Below are 26,729 nucleotides of genomic sequence, written 5' to 3' on the forward strand. Positions count from 1 at the left end.
AATGCAATTATGTGTTTGTTTAGTTTGTTCAATTTGATAACACACCTTAGTTGAACCTTCACAAGGTGTGGTATAAAAATATCAGTAAACAAACACTAAGAACTGCACATACTTTACAATATACAAATAAAAAACATCAATATATTTTGTTTATAAAATAAGCTAATTACTACCATGTATTAGTCAAACATGCAAGGAAATTGCACAGCATCAAGTCCAAATAAGTATTTATTTAATTTTCTATACTGTTCTCCCAAGGGAGCTCAGTACGGTTTATTCAGGTACTCAAGCATTTTTCCCAGCAGGCTCACAATCTATCTAATGTACCTGGGACAATGGGGGGGATTAAGTTGCTTGCCCAAGGTCATAAGGAACAGCGTAGGTTTGAACCCACAACCTCAGGATGCTGAGGCTGTAGCAACCACTGCGCCACACTCTCCCCCACAGTATAGGCTGTTTGATGGGTGCACTATAATTGAACTTAAGGAGGAGAACAATAGCCCCTGCTAGGAAGAATAAAGCATACTAGAAGGAGTATAAGGAATCAACCGACCTGCAAGTTTATGAGACCTCAATATCCCCAAGAAACAAACAGAGAATTTTAGAAATAATCCTACTCTCCTCTGGTAACTAGTAACATGAATGAATGAAGAACCAGGGCGATATGGAGGGACATTTTTGAAAGGAGGTCCAAGTCAAAATGGAGACGGCCATGTTAGAATGTCCCAAATGGATGTCCATCTGACATGTATTTTCAAACAGGATACAGCCTGTTTGAAAATATGTGAGATGGCCATCAATATACTGGAAATATCCAGATAACATTCCCCAAACACATTCCATTTACCCTCACCCTCTGTCAGTAGACACCCCTGATGCCTTGAATAACATGAGCATGGATCTAGTGAAGCTTGAAGAATGTTCTAGAATTTGGCAGCTAAGATGTAATGTTAAAACATGCAGAGTCATTACAAATTCCTGAGAGAGTAGTATAGGGGCAAAGTATTTTTGTGTATGAAAAAAAAGTGGAATTTGACGATGATTGTCCACCTTAAGATCATCAGATACAAGCAGGTAGAAAAGTTGATGGCAAAAGCCAGAAGGATATTTGAGTGCTCTTAACATATATTTATTTATTTTATGTTCTTATATACTGCTTCTATTCAAAGCGGTTTACATTCAGGTACCTGAGCATTTCTCCCTATCTGTCTTGATGGGCTCATAATCTAACTATGGTACCTGGGGCAATGGAGTATTAAGTGACTTGCCCAGTGTCACTAGGAGTGGCATGGAGATTGACCCATTGGTGTAGCAAGGGTGAGAGGCGCTCATGCTGGTGGCACCCCTCCCCTGCTCTCTTCTTCAAACTCCTTGCTCCTTCTCCACCCCCTGCTGCATGCATATGCCCCTTCCCTTCCCCTGTATCTCTTTAAGTTCAAACAATTTTTATTGATGCAAACACAGCAAATACAATACCAGCGCACCCCAAAGGTGCACAGTACAAATAATAATGCATCATATACAATAATAGAACAAGCATATACAATAAAAGAGTAACATCAACCAAACTCCCTCCCCTTCCTTCTCTACATAGGGCAAGTGAGATTAATGAGGGTGGAAAGGCACTCCAAAGCCCTGTACTCTTATGAATCCCAACAATGTCACACCACCCCTTCCCCCCACCTGAGCCATTTATCCTATCTTTAACTAATTGCCAAAGCCTTCAATACACCCCATTTCCCCTCCTCAAAACCCCCTCTCCTCCCCCCCAATGATACTCTCCATCCCGCCCCACCAGTACTCACCATTACTCTCCCAACCCAACTAACTAACAAATTAGGACACCCATCTTAAAACCTCACTGCGGCCCTTAGGATGTAAGACTTGCAGATAAGGCTCCCATATATTCAAAAACAACATCTTTCATTTCCTAGACCCTCCGGCATCTCGCGTCTCCCAAATGACCAACTGATGCAATTGGTTCCTCCAATGCCAATATGCCAGAGGGTCCGGAACCATCCAGCACTGAAGAATACATTTCCTGGCCAGTAAACTCATCTTCCTACACAAAGCTCGATGCCCCCTAGGTAAATGGCCAAAAGCCTCTGGCAAATTCAAGACAAAGTGGTCTGGGGTACTGCGTAAGACTCTCCCAATTAACCCTGACATATAAGAGATTATACACCTCCAGAAGCGCTGAATAATGGGACAGAACCAAAAGGCATGTCCTAAAGTATGACCCCCTGTCCCACATTTATGACATAGTGCTGTAGGAAGACCTCCACTATAAAACATCTGTGTACGAGTGTAATAAGTACATAAGGTCACCCTATAATACATTTCCTGCAACCAAGCACACGGGGTTACCCCAGGCGTCGCCCTCAAAGTACGGGCTACATCCCAATGTCCCAGATTAATCTGCAATTCCTTTTCCCATTTACCCTTGATGCTCTTGTAGTCCCTGGCAGGTTGTAAATCTTGCAAAATAGCATAAATGCTAGAGACCGTAAGAGACGTCCCCTCCTCTCGAGCAAACAACTCCCACAGCCTGGCCCCCAAGTGCAAACTCAATTGTGCTCTGTCGAGGGATCTCACATAGTGTTTTACTTGATGACATGCAAACTGCGCTCCCCAGGTCTCCCCCACCTTAGCTAGTAAATCTGCATATGTCAACATCTCCCCATCATCCCCCAAAATATGTTCTAAACTTCTAACTTATTTCGCTCTCCAGGACAGATATTCTCTTGATTCCTTTCCCAGAGGAAAGGCCGGGTTTCCCCGCAAGGGCAAGAGATCAGTGACCATCATATCTCCTCCCAAGGCATGCACAAGCCAACACCAAACCGCTTGCAATGCGCTAAATAATACACTGGATTTGATAGAAGGGGGCGGCGCCCTCCGAGAACTATGCAGTAAAGCAAACACATCATAGGGAGCAAAAAACTCACGTTCCATCAGAAGAGGGGTATAATTGCTAGTCATATTCACCCAATCTCCCAAATGACGAAGCAGACACGCATAATTATAAATCCGCACATCTGGTAATCCTAATCCTTCCCTATGCCAATTCCCCAACAACTGAGACACCTTCAATTTAGGTTTCTTAGCCGCCCAACAAAAATGAGTAACACCTTTATAAAGAATGCGTAAATCTTTCTTTAGCAAGCACAATGGCAGAGTCTGCAAAACATACAGCCATTTGGGAAAGATAAACATCTTAATTAAACAAATGCGCCCCATCAGAGAAAGGGGCAATGCCCTCCATGTCTCCAGCAAGAGCTCCGTCTGTTGCCTAAACTTATCCACATTAAGACAATACAAAAGGGGAACCTGCATAATCATCAAAGTCCCCAAATACACAAACTGCTCAGGCGCCCATGTCAACGGAAATCCATTCCCCCATAGGGACTGAACCGTCGCAGAGGATGCTAATGCCTCCAATTTATCCGCATTTAAGCGAAACCCTGCATATTCAGCATATTCTTTTATCAAGTCCAATAAGGCTGTCAAAGAAGGCAAAGGATCTGTAAGATGTACTAAAATATCATCCACAAAGGCCGATAACTTAAAAGAGGTAGCTCCGATGTCAATTCCCTTTATAGATGGCATTGCATAAATATCCCGAATTAGGGGGTCCAATGTAAGCACAAACAACAACGGCGATAAGGGGCAACCCTGTCTTGTCCCCCTAGAAATCAGGAACTTGTCCGTTTTGAAATCTTTCAACACTATTCTAGCCTATGGAAAAGCACACTATGTTCACACCACCGATACAAAAAAATCCATCAAAACCATAGGCCGCTAAAGTATCATAAAGCAAATCCCACCTCACCCTGTCAAACGCCTTTTCCTGTATCTCTTTAACTTTCCCGGCATGAGCATCATCATCAACATGCTACCCACATTGGTGTCCACTCTACTTCCGACATCACTTCCTAGGCACGGGACCCGGAAGTGATGTCAGAGGGAGATCCAACACTGGCACAAGCAGCAGGTTGGAGTTGCTGCTCACGCCGGCAAAGAGCTAGAGGTGCAGTGGGGGAGAAGTGAAGGGCACATGTGGTGGTGGGAGGAGTGGGAAGGAGCAGGGGAGGCAGAGAGGAGGACGGGTACCTGTGGCCTCACCAAGATGGCACCCGGCGCAGACTAGCCCCTCCTCCCTTACTATGCCAATGGATTGAACTCACAACTTCAGGGTGCTGAGGCAGGGGTTGTAACCACTAGGCCATTCCTAGACATCAAACATATGAAAAGAGTATGGGTTGAGCCACTTAGAAACAGAACTTATAGAATACTGTAAGTATGGGCTGAGCCACTTAGAAACAGAACTGTAAGTATGGGCTAGAGAATGACATGGGGACAAATTTGTCCCCGTCGGAACTCAATTTCTCAGACTCATCCTCGCAAGTTTTGTTGCTATCCTTGCCCTGCCCTTGCCTCATTCCTGTAAGCTCTGCCATAACCACACAAGCCTTGAACGCTTATGAATATAAAGTGTTTGAGGCTTGTACAGAATGGGGCAGGGACAGGAAAAGAACTCGCCGGGAAGGGAAAATAAGTTCCCACCGGGGATGAGGAAAAATTTGTCCCCATGTTGTTCTCTATTATGGACATCTCTACCATGCTGTATGGCTGATGTAACTGTAGGTATGTAAATGTTATACATTGCTAGTATTCTATAATAGAACCTGGGTGCCCAGGTTCTGTTACAGAACAGGTTCTTACCACCCATCCCCCAGGGCACCTACATGGAGGTATCTAGTTGTAGAATTGCCGCCTAATTCATTTTGAAAACTGGCCAACGTGTTTTGATCTTTTTTCTTGCAAGTTTGTGCACTATAACCATAGCTAATTGAACTGTAATCAAACTGATCATTGGGATAACTGATATTTCTCTGTTGTCTTGCAGTTGCATTCGGTGGATCATGGAACAGAAAGACGGCGCTGAAGAGGTAGATGTCGCCAATACCCAGCTCCTGTGTGTCATCTGTGGCCAATCTCATTCAGAAGAGGAAAACCACTGTTATACCTATATAGAAGAAGTAGATGATGACCTAATCTGCCACATCTGTCTGCAAGCTTTGATAGAACCATTAGATACCCCTTGTGGCCATACTTACTGCACCCTCTGCCTCACAAACTTCTTGATAGAAAAAGACTTCTGCCCAGTTGACCGCAAACTGGTGATGCTACAGACTTGCAAAAAATCATCCATTTTGGTAAATAAACTTTTGGATAAGCTCTCAGTTTCTTGCCCTTTGATAGAACACTGCACTGATGTTCTGCCGAGATGTGACCTGGAACAGCATTTTCAGAACAGGTATGTTGTATTTCCAGAGCTCCTCAGTATTAATAATTTAAGTTCTAGCATAAAGAAGTACGTACCTGCATTGTTCTCATGAAGTATTTACTGACACATCCAATAGCAGAACAAAATAAATGAAGCATAAGGATATGGTGAGGAACCATGTAAATGAGTGGGGAGCACAAGTAAAAAGGTATTAGAGCCACGTGCAGGAGACAGGAGAGAAAATGCAGAAGCAAAATAAACAGCAGAACAGAAGAAGGGTAAACTACAAAAAAGAGAACTTTGCCTATGATAAATTCATGCTAGTAATTCTGTAACTTAACATTCATGTGGGAAAACTGTTTCCCAGGTAGGAACATTACATCAATAATCTTACTATCATAATAATAATTTTTTTTAAAAACACCCTACCCAAGAATGTACCATATTTGACTTTAAAAAGATCAAACTTTAAAAAAAAACTAACACGTAGAGGGGCATTTTCAAAAGAATGTCCAAGTCAGAATTGGGATGCAAATGCTAGAAGGATACTAGGTTGCATAGGGAGAGGTATGGCCAGTAGGAAAAAGGAGATATTGATGCCCTCTGGTGAGACCTCATTTCGCATACTATGTACAATTCTGGAAGCCACACCTTCAAAAAGATATAAAAAGGCTGGAGTCAGTCCAGAGGAAGGCTACTAAAATGGTACATGATCTTCATCATAAGGGGTATGGAGACAGACTTAAAGATCTCAATCTGTATACTTTGGAGGAAAGGCAGGAGAGGGGAAATATGATAGAGACGTTTAAACACCTATGTAATGTAAATGTGCATGAGTTGAGTCTCTTTCATTTAAAAGGAAACTGCAATGATAGGGCATAGGATGAAGTTAAGAGGCGATAGGCTCAGGAGTAATCAAAAGAAATATTTTTTACAGAAACGGTGGTAGATGCGTGGAACAGTCTCCCGGTACAGGTGGTGGAAACAGAGACTGTGTCTGATTTCAAGAAAGCCTGGGATTGGCACGTGGGATCTCTTAGAGAGAGGAAGAAATAATGGTTACTGTGGATGGGCAGACTGAATGGGCCATTTGGTCTTTATCTGCCATTATGTTTCTATGTCATGCTCATATCTTCTACCCCCCCCCCCCCCCCCACACACACAAAAAAAAAAAAAGTCTATCTCGCAGCCATTTTCAAACAGGAAAAACATCAGGATTTCCTGTTTGAAAATACCAGAAAAGGGTGTTCTTGCATAGAAAATGTCTAAAATGAACAGCCCTTTTTCAAAATGTCATTGGTATAAACTCTACCCAGAGCAGGTATGTTCAGTAAAGAAGGAGGGCCCAGAGACCACACTATGGTGGCAGAGGCAGAACGCTGAATCCCTCTGGCTTTCTCTAGTAAAGCAAAGGCACTCTCTCTCAGCAGCCAATGAAATCATTCCCACTGCTAGGCCAAGTCTCAGGATAAAAAGTATCATGTGATTTTGCAACTGTTGAGACTTTAGCCTGGCTACCAAGAGAGAATATTTTTTCTAGAATAAGCCTAAGGGGCCTTTTGTTTAAACTTATGCCGCTGACAATTTTTTTCCTTCAGGAGCATTTGCATGCTGAGACATTTCTTCTGTTGTTTTGATTTGTTTGGTGTTCATTAAAATTGTTACATACAATTATAGGAAAGAAAGAGCAGATTAGATGATCCAGGGGAAAGCAACGTTTTGTAATCTAGGTCGAATGACTAAATAGTATTAACTCAGTAGAATATGCTTCTAATAAAGCTACCCACCAATGAAGAAGAATGAAGCACAGCCAATATTCAGGTTGGCTGCATTGAAATGTCAGAGGCTCCAAGCGCTTTTGCAACTTATTCCCTTAGAGAATACAAACAGAAAGTAAAATTAAGAGTGATAATAAGATTTATTTTATTAATTTCCCCATTGTTGTTTTCATATGCATAGTTCTTGCATAACAGATATATATTAAAGGTCAATTTTGCTCTTAATTTCGACCAGTTGTGTACACAAGCATTCGAGAAAGGGGACGTAGACAACATCTGCTTGCAGTCTTCTTTGTCTGAGTCTTTCTTTGACAATTTTCCATAAATGATAAATTGTCCTCGTTTCCTAAAATTTCAACCAGACAGACCCCACAGAGGACTACAGGACCTATTTCGATCTAGTGGTTTTAAAATACAGAAGTAATAATAACTAGATGGTTGGGATACATGGCTATTCATACAGATCTCTTTACTTTGATAGTTTTTAAAGCTTATTTTGAAGGGGTGAAAACCTGACTTGGGGGTCAGGGAGGATAAGAACATAAGAATAGCCTTACTGGGTCAAACCAATGGTCCAGCAAGCCCAGTAGCCCGTTCTCACGGTGGCCAATCCTGGTCCCTAGTACCTGGCCAAAACCCAAGGAGTAGCAACATTCCACGCTACCGATCCAGGGCAAGCAGAGACTTCCCCCATGTCTTAAGACATTACCAAAACCTTATCCACACCCTTATAACCTCTTTTTCACCTTCAATCCATTCAAATTCTGCTGCATGACTTATATTCCGCCAGAGTTGGGCCCTAGGCAAAAAGGCCCATCATAATACATTTTAAGACCCAAGGACAACCGACAGAGGAGAAAACAGATAAGAATTCATGTATTGTGTTGCTTTACCTGCCCAGGAAATTCATTAATGGGTGGAGGATAAAAATTATTGTAAATAAAGAAATGCTGCTCTTCAGTTCTTGCTGAGTGCAAGACAAAGCACAGGTGGCAGGAAGAACAGAGAGACACTGTGGAAAGCAATGACCTTAGTAACCTCCACTCTTCTTTTACCAGTAATTGACTTACCAGGACACAAATTTGCCTAGGGAACCATTGAATTAGGGCATCCGAGAAGGACGCCTAAATACTTGGGCCCTAGGCCTGATGTGCCTATGCTTAATACTGCCTTGCTTGAGCGTCACAAATTAAAAACTGAATGTGAACCGGACAGTGTCTGTTGATATAGAAGTGAAAAGACGAACCCCTTTTACGAATGCACAGCACGGGTTTTAGCGCCGGCAGCAGTGGTAACTGCTCCAACGCTCATAGAATTCCTATGAGTGCTGGAGCAGTTATCGCCGCTGCCGGCGCTAAAACCCACGCTATGCATTCATGTAATAGTGGGAGAGTTTCTTACCAATTATGAGATTATGGATACACTGAAGAAGTTTGCCATACGAATAGCCTTACTGGGTCAGACAGATGGTCCATCTAGCCCAGTGTCTTGCTTCTAACAGTGGCCAATCCAGGTCACAAGTACCCAGCAGCATCCCAAAGAGTAGCCAGATTTCATGCTTCCAACCCAGGGATAAACCCAGGGATAAATAGTGACTTCTATATGAAACAACAAAATATCTTGCAGATAAAGGTTAAACAATATACTGTGCCAACATATCAAAACGCTTATAAAACCAGAAAAAAAATCAGACATAAACTTTTTCCCAGGAGAGGAGGAAAGGCCTCAGATTCCAACCTGTCATCATAAATTTTTTGAACAACAGGTTATAATCACGCAAGTAATGCCGAATATAAGCCTGCATCTAGCCCTGACGCAGCGTCAGCAAAACGCTAGCTGGCCACCATTGGTTAGGGACACCCAGTGGTTGCAATAAAGCACAATGGATTTTGCAACAACACATCAAGATAAGTTCATTTTTTACTTTGTTCATTAAGTTTAAGGATAATTAGTGAAGTGTTTGATTAGAGATATTGACCACAAAGAAGAGATATTTAAGGAGAGGAGGTTTTTGTTGCCAATGAAGTTTCTCCTTTGATTAGGGCCTGTTCGTTCAAAAGATTTAGGATGACAGGTTGGAGTCTGAGGCTTTTCCTCATCTGCTGGGAAACAGTTTGTGTCTGATAACTCTGATTTTCTTTCTGGTTTTGTAAGGCTTTAGATATGTTGGCATAATAAATAGTGACTTTTCTCACGTCTATCGAAATAGCAGATTATGGACTTTTACTCCAGGAGTTCTCCAAACCTTTTTTAAACCCAGCTACCCAGGTAAACCCAGTGGTCTTGGGGCACTTCTGCTGATCAGAGCTGCTAATCATCCCAAAATTTGGCATTCAGAACCAATGTAAGGAATAGTTACTTGTGCAAAAGTCCTGTTGTGCCAATGAATCCAGCTATCAAGGTGCTCTCGACATCTATGCTAAATTCATATTCTACCAATGCCTGTTTTGGGATTCTTATGAGTATTAACACAGCAGGATGAAAATTGCTAAAAAAAAAAAAAAGTGGATGTTTTCCAAAAAATCATTTATGCACTAAGCCATCCTTAGGAATGAACCATAAAATTAGAACTATAAATAACATTTTTATTATTTTATTTGCTTTGCCCCACATATTTTGCTGCGCCTGTTGTGTTTGCAATATAAAACGTCATTGTGTTTAAGCCAGAATTTCAACCAGACTTGATATTTATTTCCATAGCAGTAATTTGGCAAGCCTTAAAGCACAGAAAATATTTGTTTGGTGAGCTTGATAAAAATTTAAAGGGGGGAAAGAAGAAGTTTGACATAGTTTCAAGTTTATTATGGATTTGATTAATCGCTTATTCAAATTCTAAGTGATGTACAAAACAGTAAAATTACAAGTTTCTAGGGAAAACAAACCAAATAAATATGACTGACCTGACAAAACATATAATACGAAAGGGAAAAATGGGGAAAGAAATACAAGTTATTGATAGTAAATAAGACGAGTAAGGGAAAGAACATTGGGAGAGGGGAAAGCAGTGGACTTCAAAGAAATTAGGAACTAAGATTCAGTTGATGCTCCTAATCTAATTTTCTAGTTGTCAAATGCATCTTTAAAAAGAAAGCATTTTAGCTTGCTCTTGAATCTATCTAGATTTGAGTTCTTCCCGTACGTAAATTGGGAGGGAATTCCATATTTGGGGGGCTGTGACGGAGAAAATGAATTGCTGCCACCAATCCAAGAAAGAATACAATTCAAATTTTACTGTTTACTATTTAAAACCATTAACGGGAAAAGCCCAACCTACCTAAACAACCGCTTTATCCAAACTACCTCTACCAGGCATAGGAAAACACACACCCCTTTCACTCACCCCACAATCAAGGAAGTAAAACTACTAGCCACTCAAGCAGCAAGACTAGATAACCAAGTCTCCATCCTACTGACATCAACTCCTGACTACAAGAGGTTCAGAAAGGATATAAAAACTATACTCTTCAAGAAATTCCATCCTGAGTAAAGCCTAATACCATGAACACCTCCCCTAACCCAGATCCTACCTTTCCCTCTCTCAGAAACTACCTCTGATCTAACTTTGTAACCCTTCCCTCCACAACTCTTATTGTAATCTGCTTTGAACCAAAAGGTAAAGGCGGAATAGAAATCTGTAATGTAATGTAATATAATATTTATGTTTTTGAGTGAGGGAACTATTAAGAGATGTTGTTCAGTGGACCTGAGTAATCTTGTAGAAGTATAGGGAATCAGTAATCTATGAATAAAGGTGGGAGTTATATAAGGAAGAGATTTGAAAGTCAATAGACTTAATTTATATGTTATGCAATGCGCAACTGGGAGCCAATGCGCTTTCTAAAGGAGTGGTGTCACATGGTCAAATTTCTTAGCTTTCGTTATGAGTTTAATTGAAGCTTGCAGCCTCTCCCCCTATAATCTGTGCAAAATTCTACTGCACGACTCATCTTCTACCAACCTCATTACACTCATGTTACCCATCTCTTTAAATCACTTCACTGGCTTCCTATCTGCCTTCACATACAGTTCAAACGCCTATTACTAACCTACAAGTGTGTTCATTCTGCTGCCCCTCAATCTCTCTCCTCTTTTCTTTCTCCTTAAAAACCTCCCAGAGAACTCTGTTCCTCAAATCAGCTGCTCTTAGCTGCACCCTTCTCTTCCACTGCCAATTCTAGACTTTGTTCCTTTTATCTAGCTGCCCTGTATGCCTGGAATAAACTACCTGAGTTTGTCTGCCACACCCCTTCCCTTACCTTGTTTAAAAGCAGATTGAAAACACGCTTTTTTGATGTAGCCTTCAATTCATAACCCTACTCCCCACTGCCCTAGCTAGCAGATTAATCATTCCTCCTCACTGTATCCATGGCATCCTGTTTCTGTCTTGTCTGTTTAGATTGTAAGCTCCCTTGAGCAGGGACTGTCTCTTTCGTGACTCTGTACAGCGCTGTGTATGTCTGGTATTTGGCAAAGGACGTAAAAAGACTTGAAGCGGTCCAGAGGAGGGAGACGAAAATGATAGTAGGTTTGCACCAGAAGACATATGAGAAGAGACTGGAAGCCCTGAATATGTATACCCTAGAAGAAAGGAGTGACAGGGAGATATGATTCAGACGTTCAAATACTTGAAAGGTATTAACGTAGAACAAAATCTTTTCCAGAGACTGCTGGGCGCGATGGACCTCAGGTCTGACCCAGCGGAGGCATTGCTTATGTTCTTATGTTATGTTAAAACCAGAGGACATAATTTGAGGTTGAGGGGTGGTAGATTCAAGAGCAATTTTAGGAAACTCTACTTTACTGAGAGGGTTGGTGGATGCCTGGAATGCCCTCCCGAGAAAGGTGGTGGAGAGGAAAATGGTGACAGAGTTCAAAGAAGCGTTGGATGAACACAGAGGATCTAGAATCAGAAAATAATAGTAAATATTGAAGAACTAAGGCCAGTACTGGGCAGACTTTTACGGTATGGGGCTCATAATCGAATCAGATAAACGTCCAAAAACCGGCCTAAGTCGGCACTTGGACGAACATTTCCCAAATACGTCCAAGTGCCGATACAAAAAACGGGTTTTGAACGTATTTCTAAATGACCTAAGCCTTCATAGTGCCGCTGAATGACCAAAGCTAAACGGGGCGTTTCAGGAGGAGTGTCGAAGGTGGGAGTTAGGCGGGACATGGGCCGGCTTAGACTTAGTCGTACAGCATGTATAACCGAAAGTTATACAGCCAACGATCGATGGAACTTGGAAGTTGTGACTTAGACCATGTAAAACATGGTCTAAGTCACAAAAACCCACCTAAAGTCACCAGAGAAGAACTGCAAACACATAAAACAGACCCCCTCACACTACCCCAGTAATCCCCAACCCCCCACCCCCATAAAAATATTAATCACACCTTTAAAATTCAGCCTCCAGACTATCATCACCTGGCCGCCTGGCATAGGAAAACCTAGTCGTCCAGCACAGAGGCAGCTTAAGTCATCTTGGGTGTGGGTTACCAAGTTTCCAAGTTTATTAGGTTTTTATATACCGCCTATCAAGATTATCTAAGCGGTTTTACAATCAGGTACTCAAGTATTTTTCCTTTGATTCATATACATAACACTGAGCGACCTAGGACGTCCATATCATGCCTATATTGTAGGTCTACTTTTGAGCATAGTTTAGGCTTCAAACGAACGGAACTTAGGTACTCTTTGGACGTTCTTCAAGTTAGAATGTCCTTAATGAAATCTGCTAAATAGCTCTCTAGGTTTTTATTTTTGCTTTATTAAGGCACCACATAAACGGGGCTAATCAAAACAGATATATTGGATGCAAAACCTTTTATTTTTGTGGACAAACAGCAATGTTATTTGCTAATTAGAAGAAAAGATCCATTAACTGAAGCACAGCACATGGAAAACATAGCTTTAATTTTCTTGCTAAAAAACTACCCTTTTTTTCAAACAGTGCTCCAATCAGCTCATTCTTGAAAGCAAAGAAAGCACATAACAAAAATATATAGATTGCATACATAACTTCATTTGCAAAAGCTTAAAAACAGAAAAAAACAAATACAGACCTTAGCATAGCTTCTATTTCATTGCAAATGGAGGTTTGGTGACCTCATTGTGAGATCATCAAGGTGCACCTATAAGGTAGAATGCCACAATTAAAATATGTGCTGGGGGAGCTGGTTGGGATTTAAACTTATGACCTCTGGAAGAGGAGCACAGGGCTTTTACTTATTGAGCTATAGAAGTTTCCAGGTAGGTGTTTCTGACTGCCCTGTGATATGGCTTAGCAGATCTCTCAGCTTTTTGCAGATTCAGGGCCTGAGTGTCCACTGACACATAAATTTGAGGTCTGCCAAAGACCTGGATATTCAGTGAATGTCTGGATCTAATTCAGCCCACAGCTGTCAGCAGATTTAAAACCACTGACTCCTTGACCCATCTGAACTGAGGTCTAAGACTTTTTATTATATTACATGCGCAAAGAAGAAAATAATGTTATTGAAGTAAATTCAAAATGTAGAGAAGGCTTGTGACTTGATGATGATAATAATAAGCAATTTAAGTACCTGACTGGCAGTCTCAAGTCAAGGTTGTGTTGGTCTGCAGTTGCCACCTGGCCACATTAACAGTCTCCCCAGTTAGAATGTCCTTAATGCAATCCTTTCGAGTAGTACTGTGTTCTTCTTTATGTACGGCGACCAGTGCTGGACACAGTATTCCAGGTGAGGGCGTACCATGGCCCAGTACAGCGGCATGATAACCTTCTTAATCATTCCCAGCATTCTGTTAGCCCTTTTCGCCACCGCCGCACATTGCGCGGACAGCTTCTTTGACTTGTCGACCAGTACTCCCAAGTCTTTTTCCTGGGGGATCTCTCCAAGTACTGCACCAGACATCCAGTATTCGTGTATAAGATTTTTGTTACCGACATGCATCACCTTACCCACGTTAAACCTCATTTGCCATGTCGCGGCCCATTTCTCGAGCGTGTTAATATCACGTTGCAAGTCTTCGCAATCCTCCTGCTTCTTCACTACTCTGAATAACTTTGTATCATCTGCAAATTTAATCACTTCACTCGTCGTACCAATCTCCAGGTCGTTTATAAATATGTTAAAGAGCACGGTCCAAGCACCGAACCCTGCGACACTTCACTTGTGATGCTTTTCCAGTCTGAGTATTGTCCATTTACCCCCACTCTCTGTTTCCCATCCCCAGCCAGTTTTTAATCCACGTGAGTATTTCACCCTCAATTCCATGGCTCGCAATTTTTTGAAGTAGTCGTTCATGCGGAATCTTGTCAAACGCCTTCTGAAAATTCAGATATACAATATCCACCGGGTCACCCTTGTCTATCTGCCTGTTTACTCCCTCAAAGAAGTGCAGCAAGCTCGTCAAACAGAATCTTCCTTTGCTGAAACCGTGCTGGCTGGTCCTCATCAGATCGTGTCCGTCAAGGTGATCCATGATGTGGTCCTTTACCAGCACCTCTACCATCTTTCCCAGTACCGAGATCAGACTCACCCAGATCTCCCCTCAAATCTTTCTTTAAGATTGGCGTAACATTTGCCACTTTCTAGTCTTCCAGAATCCTTCCCAATTTGATCAACAGATTGGCTATTAGTTGAAGCAGTTCAGCTATAGCCCCTTTCAGTTCCTTGATTACCTTCAGATGGATGTCATCCGGTCCCGGGGATTTATCGTTTTTAAGCCTATCGATCTGCCTGCATACCTCTTCTAGATGGACCGTCAACCCTATCAGTTTCCCATCTTCATTGCCTGCGTATAGCTTGTCGACTTCTGATATGTTGTATATGTCCTCTTCAGTAAATACAGATGCAAAAAATGTGTTCAGTTTGTGGCGATGGCTTTGTCCTCCTTTAGCACTCCCTTTATTCCATGGTCATCCAATAGCCCAACTGCTTCCTTCGCGGGTCATTTCCTCTTAATATATCGAAAGAACGGCTTGAAGTTTTTGCCTCCTTGGCTATTTTTTCCCCCTCTTACCGCCTTATGGCACCTGCTTTGATATTTGTGCTTTTTCAGTTTTTGTCCATTTTTGACCTTTTCCATTCCTTAAACGAAGTCTTCTTGTCTCTGATCGCTTCCTTCACCGCTACAGTGAGCCACGCCAGTTCCTTGTTCTTTTTCCTCTTGGATTCCTTGTTGAATAGAAGTATATAAAGATTTTGCGCCTCAGTGACTGTGTCCTTAAAAAGGGACCAAGCTTGCCCTAGTGTTTTTACAGTGCTTATCTTCTTCTTAACCTTCTTCCCCACCATGAGTCTCATCTGTTAATTCCCTCTTTGGAAGTTCAGTGCCATGGTCGTCGTTCTGGATCGATGTTTTACCCCTGTGTCCAGGTTGAAGCGGATCCTGTTGTGATCACTGCTTCCCAGTATCCCTTCTACTTCTACACCGTGCATCAGTCCACGTAGTCCATTTAGAATTAAGTCCAGAATTGCATTTCCTCTCATATTTTCCTTAACAAGTTGTTCCAGGAAGCAATCGCCTACAGCATCCAGGAACGTGGTCTCCCTACCGCAGTCGGAGGTGCCTAGGTTCCAGTCTATCCCCGGATAATTGAAGTCACCCATAATAACTGCGTTGCCTCCCTTTCAGTTGCGTTTAATCTCGTCTGTCATTTCTCCATCAATTTCTTCAGACTGCCCTGGGGGTTGGTAGTAGATGTCGATCTTCATTTCCGTTGCATTTGTTCCCAGAATTTTGACCCATAGAGACTCTACTTTATTTTTCATTTCCGACGTGTTCTCTCCGGTAGACTTGAAACATAGAAACATAGAAATAGACGGCAGATAAGGGCCCACGGCCCATCTAGTCTGCCCACCCTAATGTCCCTCCCCTACCTTTGCCCTGTGAATAGATCTCATGTGCTGATTCCATTTGGCCTTAAAATCAGGCACGCTGCTGGCCTCAATCACCTGTAGTGGAAGACTATTCCAGCGATCAACCACTCTTTCAGTGAAAAAGAATTTCCTGGTGTCACCTCGTAGTTTCCCGCCCCTGATTTTCGACGGATGCCCTCTTGTTGTCGTGGGACCCTTGAAAAAGAAGATATCTTCCTCCGCCTCGATGCGGCCCGTAAGATACTTGAACGTCTCGATCATGTCTCCCCTCTCTCTGCGCTCCTCGAGCGAGTATAGCTGTAATTTGTCAAGCCGTTCTTCGTATGGAAGATCCTTGAGTCCCGAGACCATCCAGGTGGCCATTCTCTGCACCGACTCCAGTCTCAACACATCCTTGCGATAATGCGGCCTCCAGAATTGCACACAGTATTCCAGGTGGGGCCTCACCATGGATCTATACAATGGCATAATGACTTCCGCCTTACGACTGACGAAACCCCTTCGTATGCAGCCCATGATTTGTCTTGCCTTGGACGAAGCCTGCTCCACTTGATTGGCAGACTTCATGTCCTCACTGACGATTACCCCCAAGTCTCGTTCTGCTACCGTTTTTGCTAGGATCTCGCCATTAAGGGTATAAGACTTGCATGGATTTTGGCTGCCCAGGTGCATAACTTTGCATTTTTTGGCATTGAAGTTGAGTTGCCATGTCCTAGACCATCGCTCCAGTAGGAGTAAGTCGTGCATCATGTTGTCGGGCATTGAATCTTCGTCTGTTGAGCATTTGCCCACTACATTACTCAGTTTGGCGTCATCGGCGAATAATGTTATTTTACCTCGAAGCCCTTCTGCCAAGTCTCTTATAAAGATGTTGAATAGGATTGGGCCCAAGACTGAGCCCTGTGGTACTCCACTAATCACCTCTGTCATTTCGGAGGGGGTGCCGTTCACCACCACCCTTTGGAGCCTACCTCCAAGCCAGCTACCAACCCATTTCGTCAATGTGTCACCTAATCCTATAGAACTCATCTTGCTCAGCAACCTGCGGTGTGGTACGCTATCGAATGCTTTGCTAAAGTCCAGGTACACGATGTCCAGGGACTCCCCAATATCTAGCTTCCCCGTCACCCAGTCAAAGAAGCTGATCAGGTTGGATTGGCATGATCTCCCCTTAGTAAATCCATGTTGTCGGGGATCCCGTAGATTCTCCTCATCCAGGATCTTATCCAATTGGTGTTTGATTAGAGTTTCCATTAGTTTGCTCACTATCGATGTTAGACTCACTAGTCTGTAGTTTGCTGTCTCCATCTTTGAGCCTTTCTTGTGGAGTGGAATGACGTTAGCCGTCCTCCAGTCCAACGGGACGCTGCCTGTATTAAGGGAGAGGTTGAAGAGCGTGGACAGTGGCTCCGCCAATACATCACTCAGCTCCCTAAGCACCCTGGGGTGCAGGTTGTCCGGCCCCATTGCTTTGTTAACCTTGAGCTTTGACAGCTCACCGTAGACACTGCTGGGCGTAAACTCAAAGTTACTAAACGGGTCAACTGAGCCAATCCTTGTCTGTAGCTGAGGGTCGAGCCCCGGCGCTTCTCGGGTGAAGACTGAGCAGAAGTATTCATTTAATAGTTGGGCTTTTTCCGAATCCTTTTCCACATAGTCTCCGTCTGGATTCCTAAGACGTACAATCCCGCCTGAGTTTTTTCTTCTATCACTGATATACCTGAAGAAGGATTTATCTCCCTTCTGGATGTTCTTTGCTAGAGACTCCTTCATGTGGAATTTAGCCTCCCTGACTGCTGTTTTGACAGCTTTTGATTTGGTCAGGTAGTCTGCTCTAGAGTCCTGCTTCCCTGATTGTTTGTATGAGATGAATGCTTTTTTCTTCTCCTTGATCAGGTCTGAGATCTCCGCAGTAAACCACTGTGGCTTATTCCCTCTTTGACATATAAGGAAATACCCCCACCTTTTTGACCCACTCTGTCTCTGCGGTATAGCTTGTATCCTGGTAGCACAGTGTCCCAGACGCCTTCCTCGTTCCACCATGTTTCCGTGATGCTGATGATGTCGAGGCTATCTTTTTGTGCCACAGCTTCCAATTCCCCCATTTAATTCCTTAGGCTCCTTGCGTTCGTGTACATACATTTGAGTTTGCGGCCTGTTACATTCTTGCATTTTCTTCCCTCTTGTGTCCCTTTCGATCCGTCAGGATTTCTGTCTTGCCTATGATCTGGTGAGTCTTCCTCGCTATCTGCCTGCACGATATCCTCTGGGTATACCGGTTCCCAAACCATCGACTCTTGGTCGACTGTCGGCTTTCCCCTTCTTCCTAGTTTAAAAACTTCTCAATTTATCTCTTGATGTTGTTTGCAAGCAGCCTTGTTCTGTCGCTGCTGAGTTTAGTTAATTAGATAATTCATTTTCTATCCTGTTCGCACCAACGAGCTCAGAACAGGTTACAAGATAGCATATATTAAATAGTCACAATGGGTTAATGGGTTACACTTTAGCCAGACCTTCAGAAATAGAATTTTTCAAGGTTAGAGTTGGACGAGTTGTATCAATCTTGTAGATAAGGCAAACATGTATATATTTTTTTCATAACCTTCATAGTAATCATAAAAAGTTCTTCCAAATACTTTCTCCAAATTTCATTGAAAAACTACATTAGGTTTTTACCTAATCATCCTTGTTAAATAAAATTAAATCCAGTATTAATTCTAGAATAAGTACATTAACTTTATAAAGCTAAAACAAGGGCATAGTCAGTAAACATATAATATTGTCCTTTATTATAGAAGCATTCCTACATGTAAATAGCAGCATGTACAATTGTGTAGAGCAGTGTATCACAAACTGTGTGCTGTGGCACACTAGTGTGCCACATGAGATTTCAGGTGTGCCACGAGATGCCGGGGAAGAGGAGAGGTGCCAGCGCCGGCTGATTGCCTACAGGACATGCCTCTCGTGGCAAGAGGCGCATCCTGTAGGCAGTCAGCCACTGTCAGTGCCTCTCCCCCTCCCTGGCGTCTCTCCTCCTCTCCGTACCTCTTCTTTTTCTGCATCCCCCCACTAGCAGTTCAGGGGCCCTTCTGGAGGGCCTCCTTGCATGTGCAGACGTCAGCGGGATGACATCATGTAAGTGCATCACATCAACATCTGCGCACTTCCGGGTGACCTTGAGCCATGGCAACCACTTTAGTGTGCCAAGGCTCGTAAAGTTTGCGAGACACTGGTGTAGAGAGACCTACAGGTACAAATTGCATTTTACAGTAGAGGCCATTTACAGTTGGGGAGGCTTATCCCGTGTAGATATCAAGAAAGCATAGGTAGGGTAGAGAGAGAAAGAGTTCTGGGCAAGCCTACAATACAGATGTGGATCTTCCATTTCACACAGGGAATTCACATCTACTGTACATAGCAAAAGACAGATGTTTGCATTTACAGTTGCCCCAGGCGGTATAAGTGCCTTTTGTAAGGAGCAGCTATAAATATCTTCCCCCTATCTAACATCACTCCCTTGACAACTGATCTCCCATTGATCCCAAAGGTATTTGTTCCTCCCTCCCTCAAACAAACCCCCAAGAGTCCAAGGCAGGCAGCTCCCAATGTGGCATCTTAACCCTCAAGGAGAAACCAAAGAAACACTGTGGAGTGACGATGTTCCTTAAATGGACTTTATTAAGAATGTCAAAGTTCCAAAGGTACAATAAACTCATCCACATAAAATAAGATCATCCACATAAAAATAAGGTAATCCACATAAAACCCTAAAGGACCTAGTCCGCTAAGGACACAGGACCCAACACGGTCCATGTTTCGACAAAAAGTCTTCTTCAGGTGTCCCTGAGGGTCCTATAATGGTGAATACGTGGAAAAGCTAATATGTGGAGAGCCATTAGTAAGACACTGCTTGCAACCAAAGTAAATAACCCTCAAAGCAAACTCTTCAAGGGCAACATCCCCCCCCAACCAAAATTCCTGAGATAACAACCCCATGAAATGCTTGCTCTCAGCATACCCTCACCCTCTCCTTCCCCAGTCCCCTTTCTTGTCTTACTAGTTGCTGTACAGTATATCACCTTGATTAAATTTCTTCATAAAGATAGTAAATACGTGATAAGAGCCCCTGGGGTTTAATAGTTTGGTTGTACCTTCTGTAAAATACAATGGGAATTCTCCACATTTTGACCTTGGCATGTGAATTCCCCTCTCTATGCACTAAAATGTGCCTTCCTTTGTTTTCTCTTTATAATTTGCTTATTTCATAGCTCTATTTCATTTTATATTTTGCTGCGTTCAAACTGCTGAGCCTTTTTCTGTTGCTCATCTGCTTCTTTCAGTGATGTAAATGTACCAGCTGTTTGAAAAACACCACTCTGAACACTGCAGGAAGCAGGTCGCCTTACCTTGCATTACTCTTTTCAGCTGCACAAGCCGTTTTATTACCATCCATGCTGCGCTGCCCCTCGAGCTGCACATCTACCCATTGAAAATCAGGTCAACTAATCCTCTTATATGTCAATGTAGCTTCATTTGCGAAATTTAACTCAGATTCGTAACGTCCTATCAATTGACATGAAATGGAATAGTCTGATCGGAAAGCATCAGGGTAACAAAACAAAACAAAAACCCTAGAAATTCTGGGTCCCAGTTGCAAAGGAGTGAATCCTGCAGCGGTGCTCAATCTACGACTGAAAATGAAGGCTCTTCTCTTGTTGGTCCTGCCCTGGTTAAGCCCTGCAAATTATACAGACAATCTAGGGAATCTGCATGCCCTATACTTCGAACTGTGAGTACTAACAGTGATACCAGCTGGTTTGTGTGTGCTGTACAGAGAAAAATTCTAGCAAGGCTAGGTGAAAATAGAGGTGTGTGGGTTACTAGTTATCATAATGCGAATTGATTTTGCTGACTTAAAGGGGAGATTCCCATTTCAGTCTTTTTATTCTGCCACTTCTACTGCTGAGTCGTCTTCGCTTTGTCTTCCTCTGCTTTCATAAATATGCCGGGAGGTAGGAATAATAGTTGTACTCAGGGTACCTTATACACTCCAATGGGAATTCAGATTCCACTTTTCTCAAAACGAGTCAGTGGTGTTGGAATTCTTCACCATTCCCATTATATGGAGAGTAATAAATATCTTTTATGGAGATATATATTTTTTCTTTTCTTTTTCCTTTTTACATCCTTATTTATTATCACATCCAAATAACTTATTATAGCTTAAATAGCTTATAAATAGAAAAGGATTTAAAAGTGTATCACTTAACTTAAGATCCTTATCGGTTCCCCTTCCCGACGCGTTTCGGAGTTCTTTTTCAAGGTCGGGGGAACAAAAGATAAGGTTAATCTTGTTGGATAGCCAGTGGCAGAAAATGTACGGTTGAGGATTAACCTTATCTTTTGTTCCCCCGACCTTGAAAAAGAACTCCGAAACGCGTCGGGAAGGGGAACCGATAAGGATCTTAAGTTAAGTGATACACTTTTAAATCCTTTTCTATTTATAAGCTATTTAAGCTATAATAAGTTATTTGGATGTGATAATAAATAAGGATGTAAAAAGGAAAAAGAAAAGAAAAAATATATATCTCCATAAAAGATATTTATTACTCTCCATATAATGGGAATGGTGAAGAATTCCAACACCACTGACTCGTTTTGAGAAAAGTGGAATCTGAATTCCCATTGGAGTGTATAAGGTACCCTGAGTACAACTATTATTGAGGCTATTATTCTTTCATATTTTGAAGTGAGTCATAAAAGTTTGGGAGGTAGGAATACCATATGACTCCCAAAATAGGACAGATTGAGGCATCTGGGTTTTACTTCCGTTGAAACCAATGCATTACCCTACCTTACCAGGAGGCATATATGTGTGTGTGTTTGTTTCCACTTAACACATGGGATATAAACTCGCACTATATATGATATAGATATATATAGATAAAGATATATACATACATACACACACCAAGACCTGTCAGCAGTGGCTGCCTTAAAAACGGCCACCGATCATGAGTCAGGCGCTGTTATAGAATTGAGGCTTCGGGAAATTTAAGCCAAGGTATTCAAGGTCTACATTTCCAGTGCCTAACTTTCACATGAATCACACCTACGGAGAGATGCTTTACGATGCCTAATGCCACTTCTAGCATAAAGCATCTCTGCGCCGTTGTTGTTGTTTTTTTTAGGTGCCTGTAATTTTTTTAACTGCTTTAAAACGGTGTTTTGCACTTAGGCACCTGCTGGAACCTAGGTTAAGGCACTGTTCATAGAAAAGGGGCCAAGTAATAGGGCTCCTCCATTTAGGAACCCTGGTAACACAGGGTGAAATCTTATTTTGTGTGGATAGCTGGGTGCCCAATATTACAATACATTTGTTTGTCCCCATTATACCTGCCTTGTCCACTATGGACAGAGTAAGTTCCTGCATATAGTAAATGTAAATTGTTTTGGTTGTACTATAGAAAAGCAATATATCAAATCCAAGACCTTTTATATGGTGTAAATGAGGACCCCTTACATGTAGCAGGCACACAGGCAATTTATAGTATTTTTTAAGTTGCCTTGCTAAATGACTTTTCCTGCCTAAGCCTGCACATGTGAATTCTCCCTTACAAATACACACTATGGGGCTCAAAATAAAAAAATATAAACATCCAAAAAACATGCTAAATCGGCACTTGGACATCCTAATCGCCAGGAAGTCCAACTGATGATAATCAAAACCGTCTTTCTGGACATCTATCAAGGTGTCCCAGACTCTGTGGCCCGGATTCTGCAAAGTGCATCCCGATTTTAGGCAGCTGTAGGCGTCCTACACCTGTCTAATCAGCCAATCAGCTCCCCAGGCAGGCCCGCAAGAACCTAGGTGGCCCTACGCGTCTCCCTAGTAGAGGGAGAGACGTTTACAATGTAGGCCAGCAAAATGATGGCCTACATTGTAAGTAGATTCGGCCGCTATACTTATTGCGGCAAGGGATCTCCCTGCCGTGATAAGTATAGCGGCCACGGCTGCTTGTCCCCCTCCCGACCACCGGCAGGAAGGTGCCCAACCCCTCCTGCCAGAAGGCCACCCACCCAACACCCCTGATCTCACCAGGAGGGTACCGAACCCCTCCTGCCGGAGGATGCCCCCCTCCGGACCCCCCACGTGATAATGCACCACCACTCCCACCACCCCCCCCAACCCCCTGCGCTAACACCCCCTCCCCCCGATGACTCCCCTAACCTCCCCTAACTAACCTCTAAATTGTTGGCTGGCTGGCCAGGTCTTGCTGCCATCCGGCCGGCAGGCCCGCCTTGTTGAAATGAGGCAGGCCCACCCCTTCCCGGCCCATCTCCGCTAAGCCTAAGGCCTGATTGGTCCAGACTTCTAGAGCCTGGGCCAATCAGGCCTTAGGCTTAGTGGTGATGGGACGAGAAGGGGCGGGTCTGCCTCATTTCGATGAGGCGGGCCTGACGGACAGACGGCAAGAAGACCCGGCCGGCCGGCCAACAATTTAGAGGTTAGTTGGGGGGCAGGTTAGGGAGGTCATCGGGGGGGTGTTAGCGCGGGGGGTGGTGTTAGCGTTGGGGGGCATTAGCGCGCGGGGGTCCTGAGGTGGGTATCCTCTGGCAGGAGGGGTTGGGCACCCTCCTGCCAGCGATCAGGGGGAGCAGGTAGCTGCAGCCGCTATACTTATTGCGGCAGGGAGATCCATTTTGCTGGCTTACATTGTAAGTGTCTCTCCTTCTACTAGGGAGACGCGTAGGGCCACCTAGGTTCACCTAAGGCCCTTAGGCGAGCTTAGGCAGTCTTCAATATAGGCACCTTCAATATAGGCAGCCTGCCTGGGGAGCATTAAAAAAAAAATAAAAGTGTGTCCTGATTGGCTGATTAGAAAGCTGTAGGACGCCTACAGCTGCCTAAAATTGGGACGCACTTTGCAGAATCCGGGCCTGTGTGTCCAGAGCTCAGCATGGGTGTGGTGGAAGCAGGCTTTGGACATGCCTAAAGGCGGGTTAGACTTGGACGTCTTGCAGCAATAATTGAACATTTTGCAAGGCGTCCTGGATAGAACTTAGACGTTTGAAACTAGACCTGTTTTAGAAGCATCTAAAGGTCAGAAAGACGCCCAAACTGAACAGATGACACCTGCATGAATCAAGTTTCAAGTTTATTTAAAAATTTGATTTTAACACTTATCATATACATCTGGCACCTTTTATGTGAAGTTCACAGCAGGGCCCTGTAAGGTGTTCATTCTCTATTGCGATGTCTACGTTGCCAGTCCATTATTATGCTGACCCCTCCCACATCCAAATGGTCTGCATTTGGACGTTTTCAACATGGATGTTTTTCTGATCAAAAATGGGTATAAAGTTAGACGTTTTGGTGGCCTAGACATCCAAGTGGCCAAGACGTCTAAGTAGATGATTTTAAGAATATACTGTGTGTCTGTGTGTGATCAGTTTGCCAATCGAAAATGGCCTTTTCTATTCCTCCAACTTTGGACGTCCAATTGGAAATGTCCAAATTGGACATAAGACTTTTTTTTTTTTTAACGAAAATGCCCCTCCAAGGCATTAGTGTCCTATTTGTAGAATACCAATTAGCATCTAAATGATATTTTAGCAGATAATTGTATATTTAGGTGTCTAAAGGGCATAGTTATCCAGTGGTCTATCATTAGGATATGTTGTTTTACCAGTCACTTTTGCTATTTTAGCACAGGTCCCATTTTATGCAATGAGAGCTAACGTAGTTACTAATAATTGGGGGTAACAGTAGAATGACACATCTTAATAGTAACCCACATTGATAACATCTTCCCTCGACCCCCCCTGTCAATATTCTCTATATTTAGGTACATAGGCCCAGTTTCTCTAACAGGCACCATTTTTGGCAGCAACCTTAAAAGCGTGTCAATCACATGATGGCACCAGTTACAGAACTGCACTTCCGGTAAAGGTAGACACCGGAAATGTAGGCCAGTGTTTCCCAGGTCTACATTTCTGGCACCTACCTTTGATATGAATCGCACCTCCATAGGAGTTTTAGGCCGCTTAACACCACTTCTGGTTTTAGCCACACCCACAGTGGCATTAGGCAGCCTAAAGCCGATAAGGGCCTCAACTCAGTTAAAAATGGTATTTAAATGGCATTTTTTTTTACTGAGTTTGGACACCATTTAGAGAATCTGGGCTATAGTTAGTACATAAATGTAAGCAATTTATATAACTACCTTCATCAGTATACAATTCTCAAATATTAGGAAGAAGAGTTGTTTTTAAATATATAAAATGTGGCAATTGTGCATACTAGATATAGCACAGTTACTTACCGTAACAGGTGTTATCCAGGGACAGCAGGCAGATATTCTCAACATGTGGGTGATGTCACCGACGGAGCCCCCTAGCGGACATTTTCACAAGCAGACTTGTTTGAAGAGCTTCAAGCTTGCTATTGGCCCGCACATGCACGCGTTCCCTTCCCGCATGACCTAGGTCATGCGTCTCCTCTGCGTGGCCTCAGTTCAGATAGCTAGCAAAGAAGCCAACCACGGGGAGGTGGGTGGGTTGCGAGAATATCTGCCTGCTGTCCCCGGATAACACCTGTTACGGTAAGTAACTGTGCTTTATCCCAGGACAAGCAGGCAGCATATTCTCAACATGTGGGAGACCTCCAAGCTAACCAAAATGGGATGGAGGGAGAGTTGGCAATTTAGGAGAACAGATTTTGCAAAACGGACTGGCCAAAATGGCCATCACGCCTGGAGAAAGTATCCAGACAGTAGTGTGAGGTAAACGTATGAACCGAGTGGCAGCTTTACAGATTTCCTCAAGCGGAGTAGAGCGGAGGAAAGCAACAGACACCGCCATCGCTTTGACCTTGTGGCCTGTGACTCAACCCGGCAGGGAGAGACCAGCCTGAGCTTAACAGAAAGAGATACAAGTGGCCAACCAGTTAGAAATGGTCTGCTTAGAAACAGAGCGACTAGGCGATCAGGATCGAAAGAGAGGAACAGCTGGGGAGCAGAACAATGAGGAGCGGTGTGCTTCAAGTAGAAGGCCAGCGCATGCTTACAGTCAAGAGAATGCAGAGCCACTTCTCCAGGGTGAGCATGGGGCTTCGGGAAAAACAATGGATTGGTTGATGTGAAACTCAGAAACAACCTTAGGCAAGAACTTAGGATGGGTACGGAGAACCACTTTATCATGATGGAAGACAGTGAAAGGTGGGTCCGCTACCAAAGCTTGAAGCTCACTGACCCGATGGGCAGAAGTGAGAGCAATAAGAAACACAACCTTCCAAGTAAGAAACTTCAAGTGAGCCCGCAATAGCGGCTCGAACGGGGGTTTCATCAAGCGAGTAAGGACCACATTAAGATCCCAAACCACAGAGGAGATTTAAGAGGCGGATGAACGTGGAAAAGGCCTTTCATGAAGTGGGAAACCACAGGATGAACAGAGATAGGCTTACCGTCAATCGGCTGATCAAAAGCAGCAATGGCACTAAGGTGGACTCAAACCGAAGAGGACTTGAGTCCAGCGCCAGACAAGTATAACAGATAATCCAGGACAGCAGATAAGTAGGCAGACAGCGGCTCCTGCTGTCGAGTAGCACACCAGGAAAAAAAGCGGGTCTACTTCTGATGGTAACTTTGGCGAGTGGACTCCTTCTGAGACGCCTCCAGGACGTCCAGTACAGGCTGTGAGAACTGGAACAAGGGCAAAGACTGAAGGTTGGGATGAAGTAGAGAACCTCGACTCTGCGTAAGCAGAGAAGGAAAAACAGGCAGAAGAAGAGG

The 26,729-nt window shown here is 43.3% G+C and overlaps 1 protein-coding gene across 2 annotated transcripts in view; it reads left to right on the forward strand.

Annotated features, from left to right (window-relative positions):
• The window catches only part of LNX1 (ligand of numb-protein X 1), a 241,735-nt gene that overhangs the window by 13,099 nt on the left and 201,907 nt on the right, over positions 1–26,729 (forward strand). For both annotated transcript variants that reach the window (XM_033945384.1, XM_033945393.1), the window contains exon 2: positions 4,910–5,320. In XM_033945384.1, the coding sequence (XP_033801275.1) occupies positions 4,926–5,320 (395 nt within the window). In that variant the 5' untranslated portion in view covers positions 4,910–4,925. The remainder of the gene's footprint in view (positions 1–4,909; positions 5,321–26,729) is intronic.

Source organism: Geotrypetes seraphini, chromosome 1 (assembly GCF_902459505.1).
Source record: "Geotrypetes seraphini chromosome 1, aGeoSer1.1, whole genome shotgun sequence".
Classification (NCBI taxonomy): Eukaryota; Metazoa; Chordata; class Amphibia; order Gymnophiona; family Dermophiidae; genus Geotrypetes; species Geotrypetes seraphini.